Consider the following 13,188-nt stretch of genomic DNA (forward strand, 5'->3'; position numbering starts at 1 on the left):
CACAAAAGTTTTCCTTTTGTTCCAGATGACAATGGACTTAACCCAGTTTGGGCACCCTGTCCGGAGCAAGTGAAGTTTGAAATTTATGATCCTAACTTAGCATTTCTGCGTTTTGTTGTTTATGAAGAAGATATGTTCAGTGATCCCAACTTCTTAGCACATGCCACTTTTCCCATAAAAGGAATCAAATCAGGTAAAGCTCAATAGGGTGTCATACTGGGTTAAGCAAGAAACATGCTCTTTAGATCTGTCAGTAATGTGCATTTGGTTTCAAAATTTAAGGAGTAAAGTGCCCATCCTGCTAAAACATACCCTGGGAGATAGCTTCTTTAAGGTGAAAATGCCATTCTCTCACTCTGATCTAGGATGTTAGGTGTATTGGAAATAATCTTTTAAATTAATCACCTACCACCAAATTGTTTTTCATTCTTTTCGCAATAAGAAAGAGTTACATAGATCAAGTTGTATCAGCAACTAGAAAATGGGTATGGAACTACATACCATAGCAGTATGGTCGGTTTCACAGTGGAAAGTAAAGACCGTTCCTGCATTCTTGGCTGAAACAGATGGATTTAAATCTGACCCTCTGGATTAGGAGAGAGCCGTTGACAAAAAAGATTGATGTTCTCCAGCCTCCTCAATACCCAGTTACAGGTTTATTCTGGAAAGGGACCAGTGTCAGTGCTGCAGTGTTTGTGCCTACCTTCTCATGATTTGATTATGGAATGATTACTGTGATTTAGTTAATTTGATTGTGTGCTCAGAATGAGTTCTGGAGAGATCACTTCTTTAGACTCTTCTGCTATCTTGGGTTCTGCTTTTGCTTTTTAGCAGATCAAAATGTGGGCATCCCTTGAGTTAACTTCTGATTTCTCCAGGCCTGGTATGATTAACAAGGCTTTGGGAAAACTTCATTACTCCATCTTTGCTGGCTGCTTCTTTATAAATTTCAAAGCTTTGCCTGCTCAAAAGATGGAGCAAGTGAGTGGAGTAGAAAGATCCTCCCAGTCCCCTACATGCTTGTCCCCAATTCCAAGCAACCCTCCCTTCTTTGCTTTAATTACCTCTCTGCATCCTCTCCCCAGGTTTTAGGTCAATTCCTCTCAAAAATGGTTACAGTGAAGATATAGAGCTGGCTTCCCTCCTGGTATTCTGTGAAATGCAGCAAGTTCTGGTAAGTGCAAAACTACTTCCTGTGTTACACTTTCGTCACCACTTCCACTACACCCAGGGAATGTGTCAGTGAGCTCTTTGTAGTAACCAAGAGGTGACAATTCAGCTTATTGTCCTGTGGCTGATGACGTACGACCCTAAAGCAGCAATGGGCAACCTAGGCTAGTGAGTGGGCTGCATGAGTGACCTTGGGCTGCATGAGTGGCCTCCTTCATCTGAGTGGGCCGCAAGATTGTCGTAACCAAAACGGTCTCCCAGAAAAGGGCAATTTTGCTTACTGCACACGGGTACCTAGTATTTGCGGGGTGTGCTGATTGAACCATAGCAGCACTCTGATTGTTTGCAGAGGGAGCACATGGCTCTTGCTGCCAATGTGGTGTGCAGTCAGCACATGCCTCACTTCACATGCCGTCGCTTTACGTGCGTGTCACTTTAGTGATATTGGTAGGAAAAAAACGACATAGTCAAAAACCAGCAGAATCTGGCAACCCTCCTCCTAGTAACAGTAAACACTATGTCTTGCGTGCCACATGTAGATCCCCGATGGGCTGCATGCGGCCCAGGGACTGCAGGTTGCTCGCCACTGCCCTGAAGTCTTTCACACTGGTTCCTGAATGTTTATTAACCTGATTTCAGATGCTCACTGTGTGGGGATGTTGTCTCTCACTTTTTAAGAACATTCTGTTCATGCAGCAACTCTGCTGCTGGCCTCCTTGATTGGAATGAAAGTGTCTAGAATTTAATTCTTCGGCAGTAGCAAAGAGTCTCTCTCAAGCTAGTTTGCCCCTCTTAAAGGTGAAACTCAGTAATATTGACATCTCACTTGGCAATAGATACTCAGGATAGAATATATTCCCTCTAGAATCAGTCTCTGGAAAAGGACAGAGCTTTTCCAAAGAGCAAAAGTGAAGGCAGTAATGGCCAGTGTTTCAGAAAAAAATCAGAGACCCAGCGCTAGATCCCACTGCAGATAAAGCTGACTCATTTAAGTCTTCACAGCACATCTGTTTGAACCACTCACATTTTGTTTGCACTTAACCCCCTTCTTGGAAAAACAATTATTACACATCCTCAGTCATGGAATCAGTCAGATAGCTGGGTGAGCCATAAACAATTATTATTGACACTTGAAGGTGTTGCTACAGTACTTTAAACTACAGCAATCATGTTTAGTCAGCATACTCTCCACCCTCCAAATTCTCAAGTCACAATTCTCCAGGCTTGATGATGCGGCCCCGGCGTGATCTCCCATATACTGCAAATTTCAGAGGAAAAAATACTCCGTTTCTGCTTTACGTTGGTGTAAGCCCACTAGAGTTGATAGAGTGACTCTAGACAGAGGCTTCTGTAACTGACATCAGAATCAGGTTATTGCATTTCTTATAGCAAACCACTGTGTGCTTCTCAACAGTAAGTCATTAGGTCTCTGGAGGGATTTAGCCCTGCAGCTACATAGACACTGAAATGGAAAGGATTGTTTTCACAGTCCTGCTCCGTTTCCCTGGTGAAGCAGCAGCTTTGGAAAAGGGTAGTTCCCATCCCAGCTCTTCCACGTTGTGTAGAAAGTCTCATGGGATGCCATTGCACACTGACTTGTATGTAATCCTGTCACAGCTTCTTGGCAGACATTGTAGCTTTCCATTACCTGCTGGAGAAGGGAGAGTAAAGAGGAATTGCAGTGAGGGGATCTGAAGGGAAATGAGAACGTGGGAATGCAGGATCATAAAGGGGAAGGAAAGGTTCTATGGAACGAAAGGGGCCAAAAGTGAATGGCCACAAAAGGGGAAAATATGAGACTGATGCATATAAATATAATGTCTATCTTTTTAAAAGTTTTGAAACATGTAAGGGCTCAAATCCCATGGGGATGAGCCTTGCATAGAGGGATAGATCAGGGGTGGGCAATAATTTTTGATGGGGGGGCACTCCAAAAATGTGGTAAGTGGTCAGGGGCTGCACTTTTCATTGGAGAGGGTACAGGGTCTGAGATGTGGGTTGGGTGCCAAAGGGAGCTTGGGGTAGGTGATTGAGGTGCAGCAGGGAGTATGGGGTCTGGGAGAGAGTTTGGATGAAGGTTGGGACCTGGGAAAGGGAATTGGACTGCAGGAGGGGGTGCAGTGTTCAGGAGCGGGCATGGGTGCAGAATAGTATTCTAACCTGTAGGAGGGGATGCAGGGTCTCAGAGCGGATTGTGACCTATGGTTGCAGGGATTTGGATTGTGACCTAGGACAAGGGATTGGGGTGCAGAAGATGACTCTGACTTGGAAGAGGGGGGTGCGATCTGGAAGAGACTTGCCACTTGGGGCAGGGGTTTAGGGTGCAGAGTCTGGGAAGGGTATGGGTGTAGGAGGGGGTGCAGAGGGTTTGATTTGTGAACTGGGGCAGGGAGTTGGGAGGGAGGAGGCAGGGTGCCAAGTGCAGACTTTGGCAGGGAGGCACTTACCTAGGCTGTTCCCAGCCAGCTATCCAGTGGCAGCCTCGGGCAGGTTCCTGCCTTCTGCACCCCCACATACTGCTTAAGCCAAAATTAAGATGTAGTGGAAATGTCTATTTACAATGATGAAACATCAAGGTGATGATGCAGTGTTTGGAGACATTTTGAAGATTTTTTGACAGCCTGTAGTGAACAAAGACTTGTCACGGTCATAAAACTTTTAGAACCTTTGCCAAACAAATTTAGAAGTATCATAAAAAAGATCAAGACCTTGTCCATCTGTTAGGCTGCTTAAAAAAATTCCTCCATAAAATGTTATAATTTAATAACAGGTCTGTTTATTCAGAAAGCCCATCTGCATACACTTGGAAAGAAAATGTAAAATTATGAAAGGGCTTGCAGATGGTTTTGAAATTTGTTGAGACAGAGAGATGCAAAAATGTAAAGGTGTATAAATTGTCATGTCAGCCCATATCCAATTCCTACTGAAATTACCTGGAATATTTCAGTATATTCTAGAAAGGCAAGTGTATTAAGAAAGTTTTAAAATTTAGAAGCATGTCTTATTTGCTTGCAAATCTGATTTACTTGCTGAGAAAATGTTTGACTGTTTTTGAAGCATTCTCGGATTACAGTCAGTTTAGCTAGTACTTGTGTTTGTAACATACAGATTAAAGTGGACACTTCTGAAATTAGCATTGGTGGATACAATTATTTGTTAGAACAAATGAGAGCATGTAGATGTCTAAAAGATTAGCAATTGGCCATTTGCATGTCCTTGTTTATGGCTGAAGGAGGCGAGATGGGTCTTGAAAAATCAGAGCCTTTATTCTAGGGACGTAAAATCCTGTTTTTAAAATGTTAACCCATTACACCATATGGTTAACTGGTTAATAATATTAAATGATTAAACGATATGTCTGACAGGTTGACTGGCTAGCTGCATTGCAGGCAGGGAGCCACTGGAGCAGCCCCTGCCCATGGCTCTGTGGTCACAGCAGCATGGTGAGCCCTGCCAAACTGGAGCAATGCCCCCGACCAGAGCCAGTCTTAGGGGTGGGTGACCCAGGCAATTTTCAAGGGGCCGCCGACAGAGCTAGTCTTAGGGGCGGACTGCGACCGCATTTCGGCCGGACCTTCTGAATCCTTGCCCCGGGTTTCCCTGGTTACTCCCTCACCCTTTTTTTTTTTTTTTGCTTGACAAATTTTTGTCCGGTATTTTTTTTCCAACTATCTGGCAATCCTACAGGTGAGCCAATTGGTTAGGACTGGCCCTGCCCCCCACCCAGTGACACTACATGGCTGGGAACTGCTCCAGCCAGATGCCAGTTAACTGGTTACACTAGTAAGCATTCTGGTAAGGCAATGTTTATCAGATAATCGGTTACCCTTTTATATCCCTACTTTATTCCATAATTTGTATTGCAGAACAGAGAGGATGTGATTCAGCTCCTTGATGTCCTCAAAGAGGGAGCTGCAGCAGGGTTTTAGCTACAGTGCAGGGGTGGCCAATAATTTTTGCAGGGGGGTCACTTAATGAAATTTGATACATGGTCACAAGCTGGCTCCACCCCTGGAAGAGGCAGGGTCTGGGGTGGAAGAGGTGGGGTTGGGGACGAGCCTCCCCCCAGTGTTGTCTGGGACCATAGGCTTTGAATTAAAAACACAGCAAAGGCCAGCTCCTGGCCCCACTGCTACTGTGTTGCCAGGCAGCCTTCCGGGGTTGCTGAGGCTATTTAAGGAGTTTGCAGCCCTTGCCGGGGTAGCACCGGGGTAGCACCACAACCATGAGTTTGAGCCATTCAAATAGGATCCTGCTGCCTGAACCACTGCCTGGAAATTTGCTGGCACAAGCAGCAGGATATAAATAGAGACCAGATACAGTCCATGGGCCAGATCTAAGTGTTAAGTGGGCCAGATCTGGCCCTTGGGCCACATTTAGCCCAGCCCTGGGTGCCCTGTGTGTGTGCGTGTGCGTAACAGAGCACTTGCCATTATTTTAGAGTTTGTTAACTTGGCATCTGGGGAGTCAGTGGCTGAGGAATAAAAGGGGCTTGATTATTCGTACATCTGCTGCACAGTGTCTTCTGTTTATTGGTCACATGATTCTTTTTGATGTGGGATGTTGTGATATTAGTGTGGAAAGTAAGATCCCAGTCTGTTCAAGACTTACAAAGAAGGAAAACTACATAATGTTTTAAAATAGGCCATTAATAGTTATGTGGTTTCCTGTTCATTTCTGAAGAGTTTTGACAGCCCTTTTTATACAAGATGACATGCAAATACAAATTAAAAGAAAAGGCTTTACCCTGCAGCCGAAACAGAGTCTCTCAATCCCATTAGACAGACCCGCTACAGCATGACTCAGGCTAATGCAAGAGGTTTCAGACTCTGGGTTGCAGCATGTAAGGGCAAATCACTAGCTGGCCATGAGACACCATTAGCTTTGTTTACCTGCACCTCTGCAGCTATAGGTAATCGCAGCAACCATTGGACATGGATCACTGTTCCCGGCCAATGGGAGCTGTGGGAAGTGGTGCACATCAGGACATTGCTTCCCACTGGCCAGGAATGCTGTGATCCCCTGTACCTGCGGAGGCACAGGTAAGCAAAGCATCTCACAGTCAACTGTTGGTTTGCCCTTTCAAGCCGTGACCCAGAGTTTGAAAACCCCTGGGCTAATGTGCTAAAAATAACAATGTGGACTTAGTGGCTTGAGTGGCAGGTTGAAGCTTCAAGCCCACCTGTATGTGAACTTGCATGGCTAGTCTGAGTCTTTGCTGGAGCAGCAATCTCTGCTTCTATTTTTAGTATACTAGGTTGCATTCTATTAGCCAAATATGTCTGCTTGGATAGAGAGGCTCATTCCTGGCAGTGGTGTAGACATACCCTAAAGGGCAGATGCTCTGCTGGTACAGGCAGTCCCCGACTTACGTTGATCCAACTTATGTCGGATCCGCCTTTTTTAAGAACGGGGCTTTTCTCGCCCAGGAGCTCACGGGCGGCGGGTTGCCACCCGTGTCCTCCGGGGCGAGAAAAGCTTCTCCCGGTCTCCCTGGTCTGCTGGGGGGGTCCAGCAAAGCCGCTGGACCCCCCCCCCCCAGCAGACCAGGGACACCAGAGCAAAGCCGCCCAGGCGGCGGGAATCCCGCCGCCTGGGCGGCTTTGCTCCTGTCCCCCTGGTCTGCTGGGGGGGTCCAGCAAAGCCGCTGGACCCCCCCCCCTCCCAGCAGACCTGGGACACCCGAGCCAAGCCGCCGCCTGGGCGGCTTTGCTCGTTTGCCCTGGAGCAAAGCCGCCCAGGCAGCGGGACTCCCGCCGCCTGGGCGGCTTTGCTCTGGTGTCCCTGGTCTGCTGGGGGGGGTCCAGCGGCTTTGCTCCCCGTCTCCCTGGTCGGCAGGGAGACGGGGAGCAAAGCCTTGGAGCACGCCCGCAGCGGGACAGCCCGGGCGCGCTTGGGCTGTCCCGCTGCGGGCGCGCTCCGCGGCTTTGCTCTCTGTCTCCCTGGTCTGCTGGGGGGGGGGGTGCAGCTAGTGCTCCCCCCCCCCGAGCAGACCAGGCTTTTCTTGCCTACCCCTGTGGTAGAGCAGCTGGGGGCTTCCGGGTTGGTCCCACAGCGCCGCTACGGACCAACCCGGCAGCACCCCAGCTGCTCTGCCCCAGGCGTCCTGATTCAGCCGCTGCTGGTCAGTTTCAGCAGCGGCTGAATCAGGACGCCTGGGGCAGAGCAGCTGGGGTGCTGCTGAGTTGCTCCAGTAGCGCCGAGGAGCCGCGCTACTGGAGCAACCCAGCAGCACCCCAGCTGCTCTGCCCCAGGCGTCCCCAAGTCAGCCGCTGCTGAAACTGACCAGCAGCTGACTACAGGAAGCCCGGGTCAGAGTTGCTCTGCCCCAGGCTTCCTGGAATCAGCCGCTGATCAGTTTCAGCAGCAGCTGACTTGGGGACGCCTGGGTTTCTTAAGTTGAATCTGTATGTAAGTCAGAACTGGCATCCAGATTCAGCCGGGGTTGAAACTGATCAGTTTCAGCAGCGGCTGACGCCAGTTCCGACTTACATACAGATTCAACTTAAGAACAAACCTACAGTCCCTATCTTGTACGTAACCTGGGGACTGTCTGTATAACCTGTCATAGCTCTGTTCACTTCACTGCAGCTATGACCGTTTACACCAGTGAAGGATCTGCCCTTCCCACAGATGGTCCCATTTAATACTTCTTGTTTGCAGGATCTGACCTTTTCTTTGCAATATAATAAGAAACTCCACTGAAAGCAATGTGACTTAGTAGTAAGCCCCGTCCTTGGTGGTGTTTGCATATCAGATGTAACCCTGAAAATAAGAATTTCATTCCAGTGTTTTAAGACTGTTAGAAGATAACTGCAGTCGTTACACTAGCCTCCTCCCCTTCTTTCTTCAGTATATGTAAAAACTCGATGGAATGCTTTCTCTGTAATTTATTTATTTCTCGCTGATCACAGTGATGATCACAAAGCTAATTTTTATGTCATCTTTTTTTTCAATTTTTTTCTGGTTTTTTTTTCCTCAGATGTGTGTTATAAAAATGAATTTACAAACCACCTCTTAGAAAAAAATCTAGGAAGAATAGCTTGTGTAAGACATTGAATTGATTTCTGGTGTTCTTTTCCTCTTGAAGGAAAGCGAAGAAGAGCTTTATTCATCGTGTCGGCAGCTTCGGAAGCGCCAAGCAGAACTGAACAACCAGCTGTTCTTGTATGACACCCATCAGAACTTAAGGAACCCTAACAGAGATGCTTTACTAAAAGAATTCAGTGTGAATGAGAACCAATTACAACTGTACCAAGAGACATGCAACAGGAGGTAGGTTTAATCCTCTTTATCTTCCCTGGGGAATCCCCAAAATAATTCTCATATTTAAGGGGTCCAGTATGGCACAAAGACATCAGGTTTATACTTTCTAGTTCATTTGACTTGAACCAGAAGCCACACTTCCTTCCAGTGAGTTTGAGCTGCCACTGAACCAGACTCCAGCAGCACACATCAATAAATCTTTGTTCCCCACGACACCCTGAATGCCACAATCTTTGCAGCTTAGACCCTTCCCTACCATCCAGATTAAACAGCCAGATAAAGTGCTCACCATAAAGACTACATTGTTAAACAGATAGAACATGTGGGACCAGAACAGTTCTGGGGCTGCACCACAGCCTGTCTCCTGCTCTGGCACATGGCTGGGGGGAAGCAGCGCTGTAGCCCAGGCAGTGCTAAGGACTGACTGCCCTTGGCCCCCACCTCTTCTGGGGGTGTGGGCCATCATCCACCCCACCTTGCCCTGGGGTCAAACCTCATAGTTCTGGTTTGATCTAAATACAAATGAAAATGCGACAAGGTGGAATTTCCAGTTAAACACCCAAACTCTATCCTAAGGAAAAAGACCCTTTACCTTAAGCCTTTCCGCAGGTCATGGCTAGGTACAGAGAGACAGGACTTTTCTGTAGTAGGAGGAGATCCTGAATTGATCTACGCTCACCCCTTAGCCTAAAGCGAGGAGAGGGATCAAATCCTTTCCTCCCAGCCAAACAGATGCCAGTCTTTCAGGTCTCTTTAGAACCAGAGAAGTGACCAATGCCACAGCTCAGTGCAGAGCCAGGCTGATTGTCCAGTAGGAGCAAGGCACTTTTGGCCTTCAACTAGGGAAGACCTAGCTTGCCATTTCCCTATCACATTGTGAGTCTGTGGTGTAGCTAAGGGTAAGTAGCTGAGCAAATATTACGAGCTAGTGGTAGAAGCAAAGGACTGGGAGTTGACATTCATGAACTCTATCCATAAGTCTACATAACTTCTGTGTATTAGTATCTCTCTGTGTTCCGAGGTACAGATGATACTTGGGGTGTTGTGTGTGTTTGAGATCCCTGAATGGAAGGTGCTTTAAGTATATGTTGTTATAATTATAAGCAAACTCCAAGAAATGCTTATCTTGTAACAAACTGTGAGGAAATTGGGATATTTGGGGACCAAATATTTAAAGATGGAGGGAAAATGGATGTTCCTACAAGTTCCTGCAAATAGAGTGCTGTGAAAGTAGTTCGTGTGTGCATTTTTGTGGGAATGTCCATGTTTTTTTGGCCCTTTATTGGTGTGTATACAAAGCTTTGAACATATGAAGGGCCATATATCTAGAATCTTGCAATACGCAGATATCTGTGGGTATCCATATCCACAGATATCTATGGGTATCTGCAGCTCATTTTTGTGGATATGGCTGTGGATAAAAATTTTGTATCTTTGCAGGGCTCTACATACATTTATGTTTTTACTGAGTTCACATTTTAACACAGAGTTGCTGTTACTCTAGTTGCTGTACAATGTTAAGTGAATTTACTTTTATATTTCCCCTCAGAATACCTAGCACAAGTTGTTGACTTTAATTTTCTTTTTTCCTGAAGATTGAAGGAGAAGAAAGTCAGTAACAGCAAATTCTATTCCTAGAGAAGCTATTCCCTGTGCTGCACCTTTATAGAAGGCACTCAGGAAGAGACATTAATTTACCCTGGTCATTCAACTCGATGAAAGTCTCATCAGGCTGAATTTACTAAGAAGAGGGAAGATGGATTTCCTTGGTATTTTCTTGTTATAAGAGGAACTTGTTTCATTGTTGTTTAATTTATCATCTGAACAAACTATACACAGAGTGCAGGCTAGATTTTCTGGAGATTCTAGTTCTTCTTTACATTTGGTATCATAAACCATAGAGTAAATAGGAAACTAAGGGTCAGTGTTTCAAAGTTACGTGGTGTGCAGACAACTTGCATGCATTTGTGCAGGCTTAACTTACCCTTTAAAATACCGAAAGTACAGTTACAAAATATCTACAGTATTTGTGTGCACAGGACACAAGTCAGGCATTCACAACCATTTGCACGCCCACAACTTAATAGTCTGACTCTTTGTGAGTGAAAGATAATCAGTTTAATTTATTAAATGCTGTGAAAGCACTTTTATGAGATGATTGTGACATCAGATACAGCAGATTGTATTCCACACATATAAAATATTCTCGGCAACAGATGGTTGATGCTATATTTTCTTCTGATAGATGTTTCTTGTTACATTTTTAATACCAGTGAATGAGTTAATTTTCAAAACCCAAATTTATTCCAAGACTGTAGATGGTTTATTTGTTGGATTATGTGAAAAACTTTGAAAAGAGAAATATGATATTATTTTGTGTCATGTAAATCAGCTCCATCAAGGCAGTGAAAGAAAATATTTTAATACATAAGGTAGAAGCTATCCTTTGCTCCTAGAAAGGAAAGGTGTTTAAATTTACTTTGGTGTAACAGCCTTTCTCAAGTCCTTCCAGCTGCTAATCTGCATACAAATGAATTGTTTGCAAATTATCCACCTGTAATCTAGCAGACTTTCTTACAAGATAATGTCAAACAGTGCTTTGTTTTTTTAATGTAGTCTGTTTTCCCAAAATATATTTAATCCCTAACATGACTGTGCAGAAATACAGACAGAGACAGTAGGAACATAGAAGATATATATACAAAAGAAGATATAGATAGGGAAAAAACCCTATTAGATCAGAAAATTTGTTTCTCAGAAGAGCAGAACAGTCTTTGGATAATGTGTCAAAGACCAGACATCTTAATTTTTATATGCGTTGATTCTTCTTGTTAGCAGCACATTATTCATTAATAAGAAACAACTAGATTATCTTGATGTTAGTGGAGTTTTGCACTGTTATGTTTGAATGTGCATTTAATAAGCACAGAAGAGATTATTTTCTTGTAAGTAATTGCCCAAAGCTTAAAGTGATACATAGGGAATGCTGTATCTCTCATCATTGAAAGCCTACTTTAGTTCAGAATTCATCGTACAGTGAACTGCCTCAGCGGTTTTCAGAGTCACTTGCTCTCCATGCCACCACTTTTCCTTATATACTGTCTCAAGATTAATTTAATTGATTCCACTATGCATTCACAGATGATAGTTCAAGGAACACCCTTGCGGTTTTAGTTATTCCATAAAGACATGGCATTTCTCTCATGACTTTGATACTGTTGATAGAGATATGTCTGATGTTGTTTACCCAAGAGGTGAAGTCTGTATCTACGTGGAAGGATGGTAATCCTGATGTTCACCCCAAAACATTAAACAAGGGAACAAATTTCTGCAGTGCAATTCCCTTAATTACACAGACAAATGCCCCTTTGTATGAGCACACACCACTGTTCATGTAAATTTTCTGTCACTTGGGGTCCTTCAGTCAAGGCTGGAAGTCCTTCCAACAGATCAGTTTTTGTTCAGCTACATCTTGTTGGGTGTGGTGCAGGAATCACTGTAGCCTGGGTGATGCAGGAGTTCAGACTAGATTATTTTAATGGCCTCTGCTGGCCTTGAATTCTATGAATAGAGTATGTGCCAAATTAGAGGCCAGGTTGAGGCTAGCTGAAAATGTACATACATTCTGAATGTTTTCCTCAGACACACCTAGAAATGTCTTCATTTTGGCCATGATTTTAATGTTGTAGTTTCTTTTAACTAACATTGCAAATGAGAGCTGAATAGAGAGATCCAGAAAAAACCATTATTGAATACACTGGAATCAATCAAGAGGCAGTGGTCTCTGTCTGTAGCATGAGTTGAGAGGAGATTTTTATTGACATCAGTGAATCGAGTCAGGATGTAAGTATTTCCACGTATGATCTCAATGGGTTGTCCAGACTGGAATATTGTTTACCTCCTCAGAAACTGAGTCTTATCACATGACTATTTTAGTCAATCAAGAGCCAAGATTTTCTTCTCCTATGTAACTAGTGTTTATGGGCATGTCTGCATAGCATCTGGGTCCAACCTTTCCAGCCCCGGTCCACAGCCCCACATTAGTTTCCTATAAATAGCTGTAGAGGCTGCAGCTTGGGCTGGAACTCAGACCAACCATAACTTGGGCTTGAAATTTTGGGTTTAGATTCAGTGCAGACTTGCTCCATGTGCAACCTAGGTTGTTAGTTTGATTTTGATGAGTTCCAACTCTATTTCTGTTTAGTTCTAATCAACATTCTTAGGTCCCAAGTGTACACTTAACTAAAGCATGAGTTATCCAATGGATTTAATGGAAGTGCTTTTCTGGATTGGGCTCTTAATCCTTGGTATCAAACACACCTCCCAGGGCTACTAGAGAGAAGGATTTCTGCCATGTGTGTAAACCACCAATGCTTAGAAAATGTTCCTTGGGGATCATGTTATATTGTTAGATTAAATGATCTAGCGTGTTGTTGAAAATATGGGGACTTTTTCAGTAATTAGAAATTAATGAACAATTTTGAAGGAAAATTTTGTTTTGTGTTGTTTTTAGAAGCAGAGTCCGTAAAAACCCACTCGATTCTCTGGGAAATGGGGTGGAGGTAATTGAAGTTTAATTTATTTTTTTAAATAAATAAGTATATATGTGCATTAAAAGTGTGTGTATTTAAACTGTGTGCGTATTTAAGTTGTGTGCGTGTCCCATATTGACACTGAACTTACATTGATACCTGTTACTTCTGTGACAGGTTAAATAACTGCCCAAATTCTCAATTAATCTCTAGTAGTGTG

The 13,188-nt window shown here is 44.2% G+C and overlaps 1 protein-coding gene across 2 annotated transcripts in view; it reads left to right on the forward strand.

Moving 5' to 3' along the window:
* Positions 1-13,047, forward strand: part of PLCG2 (phospholipase C gamma 2) — a 99,020-nt gene extending 85,973 nt beyond the window's left edge. Inside the window, exons 30-33 of one of the 2 annotated variants that reach the window (XM_075939997.2) lie at positions 26-193; positions 1,086-1,174; positions 8,261-8,445; positions 10,032-13,047. In XM_075939997.2, the coding sequence (XP_075796112.2) occupies positions 26-193; positions 1,086-1,174; positions 8,261-8,445; positions 10,032-10,074 (485 nt within the window). In that variant the 3' untranslated portion in view covers positions 10,075-13,047. Of the gene's footprint in view, positions 1-25; positions 194-1,085; positions 1,175-8,260; positions 8,446-10,031 lie in introns of those variants that run through there. The other variant, XR_012906659.2, reaches the window with a different exon arrangement.
* Positions 13,048-13,188: the final 141 nt, after the last annotated feature.

This window comes from Pelodiscus sinensis, chromosome 12, assembly GCF_052426305.1.
Source record: "Pelodiscus sinensis isolate ZL-2025 chromosome 12, ASM5242630v1, whole genome shotgun sequence".
Lineage (NCBI taxonomy): Eukaryota > Metazoa > Chordata > Testudines > Trionychidae > Pelodiscus > Pelodiscus sinensis.